Source organism: Neovison vison, chromosome 2 (assembly GCF_020171115.1).
Source record: "Neovison vison isolate M4711 chromosome 2, ASM_NN_V1, whole genome shotgun sequence".
NCBI classification, from domain to species: Eukaryota; Metazoa; Chordata; class Mammalia; order Carnivora; family Mustelidae; genus Neogale; species Neogale vison.
The window spans coordinates 215,860,277-215,873,208 of NC_058092.1; the positions used below are offsets into that span (position 1 = coordinate 215,860,277).

General features: G+C 42.2%; 1 protein-coding gene across 3 annotated transcripts in view; it reads left to right on the plus strand.

Moving 5' to 3' along the window:
- The window catches only part of CFAP58 (cilia and flagella associated protein 58), a 118,633-nt gene that overhangs the window by 20,430 nt on the left and 85,271 nt on the right, over nt 1-12,932 (plus strand). For all 3 annotated transcript variants that reach the window (XM_044240461.1, XM_044240462.1, XM_044240464.1), the window contains 2 exons: nt 8,982-9,130; nt 12,087-12,243. In XM_044240461.1, the coding sequence (XP_044096396.1) occupies nt 8,982-9,130; nt 12,087-12,243 (306 nt within the window). The remainder of the gene's footprint in view (nt 1-8,981; nt 9,131-12,086; nt 12,244-12,932) is intronic.

The window sequence follows — 12,932 nt, forward strand, 5'->3', positions numbered from 1 at the left end:
GGAGGGGGAGTTGGACCTTATTACTCAGCAGAGAAACATCCTGCCTACGTGACTAGGCCCACGTACCTAGGCGACCCCCCTTGCCTATGTGACTATGCGCATAAAGTATCCTGTTGAAACAGGAGACCAGTATCACCCCCTAAAAGCCAAGTGGTTACAGAAAGGCAAGGGAGTGGTTAAACAATTAACTGGGGGAGGGGTCTAACAGGGGAAGGGCGAGCGATTACAGAAAAGCCAAGAAGCAGTTAGTTAATCAATGGCTGGGGGGGGGGTGTCTATATGCGGAGTCTTTCATTCCCCCCTTTTTCTTTATCATGGATAGAATCTTATATCCATTCGCTCTGGTCCTGTACCAGGTCAGTTTGGGATCCGGTCTGTCGAATTAGCTGATATTGCTGTGTCACCAGTGGTTTTGCAGCCCCAATAGCGACAATAAAAGTGGGATGTCCCACTACAGTAGGTCCACTCTCTGGGTCTGTGAAACACGGGGCATAAGTGTTCTTAACATACTTTGTTGACTTCAGTCCCCATAGCTTCCCCAAGGATTTAACCCGAGTCACCCCGGGGGGGATGGTTGTGAAGGCGGTCAAAGTAATTTTCTACGTCCTAATTGGCTGGAGTTCCCATTGCTAGCTTGCAGATGTTAGGGTGTACTAGCTGCAGGGCTTGCAGATGGGCTTGAGGAACTGAGTTATGTGTCTTTGGAAATTGGGCTATTGATAAGGTAACTTCTTTGTTGTAAATCTCAAGGACATTTGCAAACAAAGGGAGACTCCTGCCTTACAAGACTGTGATCTCTGCAATATAAACATTTGTTCTTTTTTTTCAGGGCAGTCAGGGGTGCCTGTGAAATGTCATACATATTATCAAGGGGAGGGGTGGAGAGGGGGGTGCAAGGCGCCAGCCCCTGCTCCCTCTTCAGCCAGCCTCCTGAACAATTTTGACCCTTAAATCTTTAAGGTGGTTGAAGGTGGAAGGTCTTATCTTCTGTAACTTCTTCCTGCTGAATAGGGGCGTAGAGCTGTCCCTACCTACTCAGGTCAACATTGATCAGTGGAGGAATGTATAGGGGAGTTACGAAAGGCGGAGGCAGCTGAATCCAGTGCTGACAGTGAAAAAGTATCTTTGCGCATGGTAAGGATCATCTGTCGTGGTGAAGTCATTGCAGCGATGGAGTCTCGGCACCAAGTAGAGAAATAGCGAACAAAGCAACATATTAAGGTTAATAAGGCAATAAGAATGAGAAGCCCAAAAAGGAGATTTGGCTACAGTCCTCCTCCAAACCAGTAAGCTAACCAATTGCTGAGAGAGAGAGAAGGATCTTGTAGAGCTTTAATCTGGGCATTCATATCCTTTATTAATCCTGTGACACTTTTGTGATAGTCTGGGATGTACACACAACATTCTGTCTTGATAATTACATATATGCCACATGACATCCTCTAGTCACAAAGATGGAACAAAAATGGATGCTAAGTGATTATACCATTTAAAAAATAGATCGCATCCATCTTTGTTTTAAGTTGGGGAGACTAGCTGGAGTTGTAATGGTTTTAGTAATGCGCCCATGAATCCAGGCAAATCCTAAGGTACAGCGACCTATCCACCCTGGAGGAAGCCAGGGCCACAGGTTTGTTTCACATATCCACTGGGTTCCATTTGGAGCTGGCCATCTAATGCCAGGTCGTCTTGCCCAGTCAGTAGCAAACCAGTCAGTAGCCTGGAGTACTGTTACTTGGGAACACATTTCTAGTGATAGCCATCCTAGATATCGTGCGTTCTTTGCCCAAGTATCACTCGTATGATTTCTTTGTTCCCAGCATAAAACTGCCTTCTGACTGAGCCGTCCAATCGTGGGTGTAAGCCACAGATATGCATCCCAGATTTGATATACACCATCCTTAGTAAGTTAAGGAGGGTTTTGTAACTTAGGCCCATATTTGATTGGGGAGTTATGGCTTGACAGCAATCCCCTTTTTTTTCAAATTGCTCCATGGGCATGTAGTACCAGGAAGGCATATTTGGAGTCAGTGTTAATGTTTATTCTTAGGCTTTGGCAATTGCAAAGTGCTAGTGAACACTACAGTATACCTAGCTTTTCTTATTTTTTTTCTATGAAAACTATTGTCATCAGTAAACTGTCATTTATTTGGCATATCTGTAAGTATAGCCCAATATTTAATTAGTCGGCCTTCATCATTCTTTGGTGGCCTTTGAATTCTAAGAAAAATCTGGACCTGATGTGAACTCATTAGTTAGGGGCTGTTTTAGGTTTCGCTAAAGCATCTGTTTGCAATTGCACCTCAACAGAGGTGGCCTCTAGGATAAATATGACTAAGGGATGAAACCAATAAGAAGACCTTTGAGTGGTCCAGCCTTAACAATATCCTGATTACAGAGGATCACTGGCAAGTGAGAAAACTTGTCAAGAGATAAGGGGAGTTCCCCATGCATCATCCGATCTAATCATAAAGAAAGTGGGGTCATCCATTATCTCTATAAGTCCATAGTTAATCCTATGGAGTGCAATAGGCTGGCCTTTAGGCAATTTCATTATCCCAGCCACAAACAAGGTGTTAGTTAAGTTATACAATTATAGGGGAATCAATCCCATTTTTCAGTTGTTTAATTATGTGTCGTGGGGTCTTGTTAATATACCCACAAGATAATAAGATTGATTAAAGAAGCTATTGTGTAACTTCTCTGAAGTTTACCTCAAATTGTTTAGCTTAGGTAAACAAACATTTAAAGACAATCGAATCTAGAATTTAATATCCATAAAGGTGTGTTATTAAAATATAATTTTTCTCTCTAAGATAACCCTCATTTACAGAGATAGCCAAATCAGGACTAAGTCACTTGTGAAACAAGTCCAGTTTTAACAAACTTGGCCCATTATTTACATAAGCTCAGCAAGAACAGTTGAGTGTGATCATATAGATCTTTTAGAATCTGCTTTGCTGGAACTTCTTATAAGGAATCTCTAGGTTGAACTTCTAGTAGCCTCTCCAGGCCAGAAGCCAAGCCACATACTTGCCATCAGGCATGCCTGCAATACCTGTCGATTTGGGCATATGCCTCTTCATGAGATTCTGCACCTACCAAGGAGTGACATTCTTTACTCACCTGGTGAGGCTGCTGGGAACTCTGTAAACAAGGTATCAGGCCAATAGTCCCAAGGGGCTTTATGGCTCCAGGTTTCATAAAGTCAACCTTAGTTCCTTAAAGCTGTCTGGTCATATCTGAGTCTATGCATGTCTTTTTCAACTATGACATTCCAGTCAAAGCCTTGGTAAAATAACCAGTTTCCAATGCTGTCCTGTTACAAAGTGAACAGATTCTTATTGAACTTATGCAAATGACTGATTGCCATGGAAGAAAGAATACTTATTGAGACCTTTTGGTTTCAGAGGGTTTAGATAGAGAGAAAAGTTGAATGCCTTGAGCACTTTTACATCTCTGTGAGTTACAGATAACTTAAGAAAAAGTATCCCTAGTCTGGAAGAGCAAACATTAGAGAGAACCAGCAATGTCTAAAATAAGAGACACAACATTATAATCTTTTAGTTCATTTAGTTCCATGTTACTAATTCTGGTGAATGCACCTTTAGTTAGTTTTGGAAATTCTTACCCATTTCAGTTTTAGGATTTTCAAGTATATCAAATATCTGTATTTGTCCTGGAAGTCCTTTATATGAATCTCCTTTAAGATAAAACTCATTTTACAAGAGAATTAAAACAATTACAAATGACAAAACTCGGAATGGATATGGTTAGAGCTGATGAGACAAGAGTTTACAATTTAGCTGACAAGGAAATCAGGTTACTTCTGTGATACATAACATTTCTGTAATTATAATATCAAGCGATGATCTTTTAAAACATTTAAAACTTTAGGAAATGTATAGAATCTCTAGAATAATTATAGCATTTTCCCAAATGTAACCCAAGGTTTATCATTGGTTTAAATCTTGTCAACAATTGCTAAAATCTTAGAAAGTTTTAAAGCACATGCCTAAATATAATTAGGGATGTTAAACACGTGATAAAACAAAACATAGAGACTGGGTTTTCTGGGCTGGCAAAGAGAAAACCATTTACATTCTCTTATCTGATCAATTAATCTAAGAAAACTTTGTCCTTTTAAACAAAGAAAATCAGCTTTTTTTTTTTATACCAGTGTCTTTTCCCTTTTTAATTTTATTTTTAAGTGTGCAGTCTTAAGATAGGAGTTTTCTGGGTTTTTCTCCCATCATGAATGATGTCGCAGACAAGGGAGGGGGATCTTTCCCCTGCTGTCCTGCTCGCATTCCCCACAGGAACTTAGGAGCGTTTTAGCTAAGGCCTGTCCGAATAAACCCTAGACCAGGCTACTCCGTGGAGTAGATGACCGTTCTGCCATATGACGCCCTGCGAGACTCAGGGTGCAGCCCACTCAGACTCCGTAGCCGAAGCAGTGAAGCCGTACAGACAGATTTACACAGTCAGGCACTCTTCAGATTCAAACAGGTTGGATACCCTCCCTTTTGGGTATCTCTGGCTAATGGGAGGTGATCAATCTCCCTTTTTACTCTTTACAGATTAGAGTGAATTTCTATGGTTACAGGCAATGGAGGATGGCAACCGGGTGTTTTTGCAGTCTCTCAAGGTTGGGCTTCTTCCTTAATCTCTCAAGGCCAAATGGCCCTTATACTTTACTTGGAAGTATAATTTATGTGGAGGCAGGTCAGGAGAGTATTAAATCACCTTGGAGGTTGTTTTTCTTCCTTTTTAGTCTGTCCTGACCATATCTAAAATTCCTTTTCTGAAGATTTCCCTTCATAAACCTTCTACAACTTTCCTTTGCATTTAGGTTTTGTCCCAAGCTATTTCCTTCCAAACAACCATCTCATTGAGGACAAAATTATCTTCCCTTACCTTCAACAAAATGTATTCCCATTCCTTAAATCTTTTTTTACATATCACCTACTTTTTTATAGAGTTTTCCTTATTTTTATCAGTTTTAGTTACACTAAGCAGAATTTGATGGTCTTAGAAACTCCTTAATCTCTAGTTAAGACTAAGTATTAACCAATTGCGAACTGTTAGAACAGAAATCTTAAGATGTCAAATTTATGAAACAGTTAGGTGCAAAACACGTTTACCAACAGATTTAAATACTCTTAGCTTCTTTGCAGTTGAGAAATCAAAAGCACAAACCTACATCCAGTAATTAACGACTTAGCATTTTATCCTGTTTGGTTAAGATATAGATGTCCACAATTCAATTCCGTTTGTCATCCAACCAAAACTTTAAACTTTCAGGTTACCAAAGACTTTGAAAGCTACTTCAGCAATTACCCATTAGAACTTTGAGACAGACAATTAACCATCAGTTTAGTCATCTCTTTGCTAACAAATTTTAATAAATAACATAAGCTTATTTGACCTTTAATAAACTTTGATAGAATAAAAGCTTCACATTTACTGCTGTAACTTCAAAGACACATCTTATCTTAATTAAACCAACAAACTTAACTTAGTTCCAATAGTGATTTACATTTCACCTGGGCCCACTCCACTTTGAATGTTTACCTGAGACATGCATGGGAAGATCTGGAGTGGGGGTGCGTTAGGTCCAGGGGCTGCTCTTCTTGCTCCTTGACAGTGAAGAGAGAAGGAGCCATGGTGCATGATTGAGAGGCTAGTCATGCAGGCTGCACGCACATTGGTACAGAAATACGATAAGGGGGAAACAGAAGAAACAAAGTGCTGCCAGGAGGCAGAGAAAAGATTCCCGGTTTTAGAGCTCATAAGCCCCAACAGAGGAGCAGATGCCATGCTTTCCCATCAGCAAGGGGGGAGGGGTTAAGCAGTCCAAGTCGGGCCAGAGAACACAGGGAAACTTCCCCGAAACAAAGAGAGTTTCGGCAGCTGCTTGGGAATATTCCTTATGGTCTCTGTCTCGAGTTAGACCAACCCCAGTTGGTTCCAGTTATAGCCATTAACATGAGAAGTGAGTGAGGGAGAAACCCCCACATCTATTAGGAGAAACTCAGAATCTCTCCAGTGACCTAAAGTGAGACTTAAGGGGGTGGTAAGTGTTTGCCCCATTTTAGAGTCAAAGAAAACACCAAGGACAATAAGTAAGACACACAAAACAGTTAACAAGAAGGACGCTGCGCGATTTCGGTACAAAACCGAAAGCAAAAACTCAAGCGGAGATCCTGGGGGTCCGGATTCCCCCTCTCCAACCAAGGCCATGTATCTCTCTGATACAGGCTGAGCTCCAAATGCCCCGCTGCACCAGGGCCCAAATGTCCCGAAGGACTCAAATGTCCCGCCCGGGAGGACTACAAACGCCTCTGGAACGTCTTCCAGGGCTGCGAGGGAGAAGTCCGAGCCCGTCAGCTCCTTCTGGCCCCCGCCAAATACAAATGGATCCGATCGAACCCCAAACCAAACGCATGCGCAAATTCACAAGTAACAGGTTCAGACGCAGCCACAGACGCAACGAACAGACACAACGAATAGAGTGCTGGCCAGCTTACCTCCTGACAGTGGGTCGGTGGTCCTTGGGTGGGGGGTCTCGTATCCCGGACGAGCCCCCAAATGAAAGATCCCCCGGGGCTCCAAGCACCCCGGAATGGACCCCTTCTCAGGAGGAGACCCCCGGACCCAAAAACCAAGCCGAGTCCACTGATCAGATGCAAACAGCACGAGGTTTATTGAGTTGACACAGGTACCTGCGGGCGATCAAGTCTTAGGAAGACTCGCGCGCCAGCCCTTTGTTCAGGGCCTTTTTATGGGGTTTGGGGAAGTGAAAGCATACGTACAGAAGCAGAAACATAGTTACAAGGTTCTTATTGGCTGGTTTGAATGTAAGGCATACTCGGTGTTTGTAGATTGGCTTTGAAGGACCCCGGCGCGCGAAGAGAAAGGTGGGGAGGGGGAGTGAGGAGGGGGAGTTGGACCTTATTACTCAGCAGAGAAACATCCTGCCTACGTGACTAGGCCCACGTACCTAGGCGACCCCCCTTGCCTATGTGACTATGCGCATAAAGTATCCTGTTGAAACAGGAGACCAGTATCACCCCCTAAAAGCCAAGTGGTTACAGAAAGGCAAGGGAGTGGTTAAACAATTAACTGGGGGAGGGGTCTAACAGGGGAAGGGCGAGCGATTACAGAAAAGCCAAGAAGCAGTTAGTTAATCAATGGCTGGGGGGGGTGTCTATATGCGGAGTCTTTCACCCTGGTGATGAGAAATAACTCATGAACTTTTTAGTTAAGTCCCTCGATATCATACAATGAAACATCACCCAATTTAAATGAATTTCTAAGACCAGTGCAAATTATGACATCTGTTTTCTTAGAAAAGACCTTTTTAAAGTGCCATTTTCTCTCTATTGTCATTTTCTTCTTCTTTTTTAAAGATTGTATTCATTTATTCAACAGAGAGAGAGAGCGAGCATAAGCAGGGGGAGAAGCGGCAGAGGGAGAAACAAACTCCCCCTCTGAGTAAGAAGCCTGCTGTGGGACTTGATCCCACAACCCTGACATCATGACTTGAGCCAAAGGCAGACTTTGACTCTGAGATCATGACCTGAACCGAAGGCAGACTTTAACCTTCTGAGCTACCCAGGCACCCCTTATTTTCTTCTTTTTTGCTGAAAAACCAGTAAAAATAGACTTTAATTCATCTTATGATGAGATAAAAGCCCCATTTTTTAATTGTAAATTAAAAAACTGGAAATGGAAGTCATGAACAGATAAAAGTGTAATTGATGGTTGATGGGGACAAAACTTCATATAATCATAGTTTCATTTAAATATCCATCATTTGTTTTGCTGAAATGGTTGCTATAAAAAATACCCCATAAGACTCCTCTCTCTAATGTTATAGCATGAATTTATGGAAATCCTCTCTTCCACTCATTTTATGCCTTGTCAACATGAAACTGGAATATTGTCACCCAGAGCTTATAGGTTCTTACGTGTATAAAGGACTCACATTCCACTGGACAAAATTTTGCAAGAAAATTGAGGGGCAGGGTAAAACTCAAGGCTGTTGCAACATTTACTATACTTTGTTCGCTTATTTAATGGCTGCAATTCCCTTCTAAGTACTTATGTTAATATTCCACATTGCATTTCAAACAGTAAGAAGCCCCAAACTGCCTGAGTTGTTTCCACTCCACCCAGGGGCATTGTTTTTCCCCTGTAAGCATTTGAAGAGAAGGCCTGGGTGTGGATTTGGGATGGGAATCACCAGGGCTGTTGTGTACAATTTCGTGACAGTGAAGACCACCTTCCTCTGAATTATTCTAAGGCTGACATTGCCATTCAGGACTGCTTACTTGGGACCTGAGATCAAAACAGGTTTTTAAAATTTGGAATCTACCAGGGGCTCCAAATTTAGGACTTGGATCCAGGGCCACTCCTAATTTTTTTTTTTTTTTTGCTCCAAAAATATCTGGGCTTGGATAGCACATAAAATTTCATTTTTTAAAAAAATATTTTATTTATTTATTTGACATAGAGAGAGATCACAAATAGACAGAGAGACAGGGGCTGGGAGCAGGGAAAGCAGGCTCCTCGCTGAGCAGAGAGCCTGATTCGGGGCTCGATCCCAGGACCCTGAGATCATGACCTGAGACGAAGGCAGAGGCTTAACCCACTAAGCCACCCAGGCACCCCTAAAATTTCATTTTTAATTTCATAAACCTATCTTAACGTATTTTTTAGAAATATCCTCCTAGTCATAGCAGTCCTTGTAGGATATGAACCAGGACCCCTCCTAAACCTGCTGTTCGGTATTGACTAGTTAATGTTGAACAATTCAGTAAGTCAATATCAATGAAATGCATAATGTGTAATGTGGAATCCTCTTTTCCCATAAATGACTACTCTGTTGGAGTTGTTTTATTATTCTCTTTGCTCAGTGTATCTTGCATCTGGATCCTAGTTTGGTTTTTCTCACTGATGTCCTGTGACCCATATAGGAAATTGAAAAGGCCTGGAAGATGGTGGACTCGGCCTACGACAAAGAGCAGAAGGCAAAGGACACGATCCTTGCCCTGAAAGAGGAAATAGTGAACCTCACCAAACTAGTGGAGCAGGGGTCTGGACTGTCCATGGACCAAGATAGCAAGTAGGTGATGGCTTCTTGATGGATGTTGAACTTGCTCTTGTGGAGGCCCCCTTCTTCAGCAGCTGGCAGGGGGCTTCCAGAGTCATCTTGAATGTTCTTTGTGATATAAGAGTCTCCTGCTGTGGCGGTTTCCTGAAGATTGTTTTCCATCTAGGGCTTTTTTTTGTTTGTTTGTTTCTATTGCTCCCTTTCTCCATACCTAAGAATCCTAATTTGTGGTTCCATTAAACTTCTGGCTATGCAGACTTACGTACTACAATTTCAAAATGAGTAAGTATTTTAGGTTTCTTTCTTTCTTTTGAACTTGTGTGGAATGGTTGCTTTTCTGCTCTGATTTCCAGCTTCTTCCCCAAGCCCCCAACTCCTATGATTTGTCCCATCACCCTCTTTCTTACTTCTCAGGTTCTAGGCCACGCCTTTATTCCTTAAAACTTCACCTTGTTGATTCTGTCTTCTAAGCATCACTTCTGCCTTTCCCTGCTCCCTAGCAGCAACGCTAATGCCTTGCTTTGGGCCCCATTCTCTGCTGGATTTGGTGATGGATGACTCAATGGTCTCCCCACCTGTAAGGAGACATCTCCCCTCTGCACCATTTTCCACATATCAGATTTAGGCTGCTGGAACATGTACCTGTGTGCTTCTACTTCCAGCACATGTTCCAAACATCTTCAATATCTTCCCGTTCTCAAAGGATGCAGTCCAGTCTTGAACATGTCTTTCAGGGCCCTGCATAGATCTGCCCGTCAGCCTTGCCAGAGTCCTTTCCAGAAACACCATGCTTGCTTATGGCTCCACACCTCGAACATGGCGTTTTCTATGCCACAAATGCTTTTGCTTCCTTTTGCCACACCAGAAATAACCATGCACCCTTCAAGACCTACCTCAAACACCATCTTAATTTCATCACTCTCAGTATCTCTGTTTCAACCTTCTTCCCACTCCCAGAACCAATAACTAAGCACAAGAGTCACTGTGTTCTCTGTTGCCATAGAACCCAACCAACATCTATCTCATGTATGGTACTGGTCACATTGTATTGAAATTATTCGTTGATATGCTTTGCTACCCATTAGGCTGTGAACTCCTTGAAGGAAGATGCCTTTACCTTCCCTTTAGGAGGCTAGCACTGTGCAGGGCATGCCAAACCTTTCATTAATTGATGAGTCAGGGATGAGCACACCCACCTCCTTAGCCATTTTTAACCATATCTAACGGCTGCCTAGGTTTCTCATGCTTTCTAGGTGCATTTATCCAATGTTGAGAGATGGTTCTAAGTGGAGGCATTGGGGGAGGGGACAGGAAAAACTAACAGAAGATGCAGTGTCCATAATAATGGGCTCTATTGTCTCATTAAAGAAGTCAAGCATTATCAGAGCAACTACTGAAGAGCAGTGTGAGGGAACTGATCAATTAGGGGGAGCGGTTTTGTTTTGTTTTAAAGATTACTTATTTATTTATTTGAGAGAGAGAGAGAGAGAGAGAGCGAGAGAGCGCAAGAGCGCAAATGGGCAGAGGGGCAGAAGGAGAGGCAGAGGAAGAAGTAGATTCCCCAGAGGTGTGGAACCTGATGCAGGGCTTGATCCCACCACTCAAAGATCATGATCTGAGCAGAAGTCAGATGCCTAACTGACGGAGCTATGGAGGCACCCCAGTTAGAGAGGGTATTAATGAGAATTGGAACACGGCGAGGAGGAGAACTGAAGAAACTATCCAGCCAGAATTTCATCTTCAACAGTGCGCTTAGGTGTAGCTGTCTTCATAGTAACCTTGGAATTCAAGGTTTTGTTTCTGGAGAAGAAGCTGAATGCAGTCTTGAAGTCTTCTTCTTCTTTATTTTCCTTTTAAGATTTTATTTATTTATTTGACAGATAGGATCACAAGTAGGCAGAGAGGCAGGCAGAGACAGGGAGAGGAGGAAGCAGGCTCCCTGCTGAGCAGAGAGCCCGATGTGGGGCTTGATCCCAGGACCCTGGGATCATGACTGGAGCTGAAGGCAGAGGCTTTAACCCACTGAGCCACCCAGGCATCCCAATCTTGAAGGCTTCTTATTAAATAGTTATGTTCTATCAAAGTTATTGGTAAATAAACATTGTCAGATTGCTGTGCTTCCAACAGTCATTTGATGGCTAACAGTGGGAAGTGCCTCAAGTTCAAGTTCTCTGCTTTCTTGGCTCTCACATAGCTGCCTTGCTCTAGACCTTAATTCCGCTGCACAGGTTAGATCAGACATAGTCTTTCTACTTTCAAAACACGAATTCTGTGGAAAATCATGCCAGATCATACGTAATGGTTTTTGAGATGTGGAAGTAACTGGTTTAGAGTTCAAATCAACAAATATGATCATATACTCTCTAAAAACCAGCATCATGAATGATTTTCCAAATTTTGTTCTTTGGAACATTTTATCTGGGTTGCATCCCTTTGGAAGAAACTAATCTCTGTGGTTGAATGGATAGAAAACTGGCAATGTGTATTATTTGTTTATGTTTATGCTTCATTTTAGACGTTATGGCTGTGATCATAGCCCTTCACTGATATATTAACCAAATAATGTCTTCAGTTAATACCTCTTTAGGGTCAATTATAAGAATTGATAATAGCAAGTAGTCTTGCTTTTCAGAGATAACCCGTTACCGGTGTCAATCGATTTTTCTGGAGTTCTATAAATATGCCTATAAAACACATACACACACGTATACACAGATCCTGTAACTATTTAAAGATCAGAAGAGGGATCATATTATATATATTATTATTGGAACTTCTTTTTCAGTTAAAAGCTCACAAGCAGCTACCATGTCAATGGTCAGGGCATAAAGATTTTTCTCTTTCACACCCGAATAGTGTTAGTCCTTGACCTGGAGTCTTGCCTCTGAATACAAGCTCAGAAGGTGATAAGGAGGACTCCTGAGCAGGATGGCCTTTTAGTCTGACTGCTGTGTTCTTCTTTTTCTAGTATCCGAGATTTACTGAAGTTCAAAGAAGAAGTGACCAAGGAGCGAGACCAGCTCTTGTCAGAAGTGGTGAAGTTACGAGAGTCCTTAGCTCAGACCACTGAACTGCAACAGGAAACAGAGCGAAGCAGAGAAGAGGCGGAGCAGACCATCAGTCAGGTCTGCTCTGCCAGGGAGGGCAAGAGGAAAGACCGTTACCTTCCAGAAGTCTTTCCCATCTTGCTCCTCTTTTAGATTTACCCCCTGTATCCAAAAAAAGCATCCACAGTTCTGCTTGTTTCTCTGGTTTGTTTTTGCAAGAGCAGTTTGACGTGCACATTTCTTCTCAACATTCTATGTCTGAGAAGTCACTAAGACAGGGTACTGCTTACAGTACCTTTTGGTCTAAGAAGGTGTCCCTGGTAAAGGCCAGGATGCCCTTCCACCATCTGGGAATGGTGGAAGTAGTTTCCTGAGCTCTTCTCCTTTGTAAGGACCCTTTCTGAACCCTTTTATATAAGTCCAGAAGTCAAACAGATGATTCACATGTGCAATCTCCAGGACAAAAACACGAAACTCCTTTGAGCATGAGATGACAAAGATTTTTCAGAGATTTTGGCCATAATGATAGAACTATAATGCTTTGTTTAGTAATATCCGGACTCATGTGAGACATAATTTCATATTTGGGGTAGCCGGTGACATTTTATTTAGAGCCTATTGATAGAGAATTGGATGAATTCTTTCCATGCTTAACATCTCTAGAATTCTGGGCTTCCATATTTAATTGGATTTTACACCATTCTTTGTGGATTCATTCCCACAGTCTGGATGGATGTTTGGTGTTAAGGCTCTGAAAAACAATACAG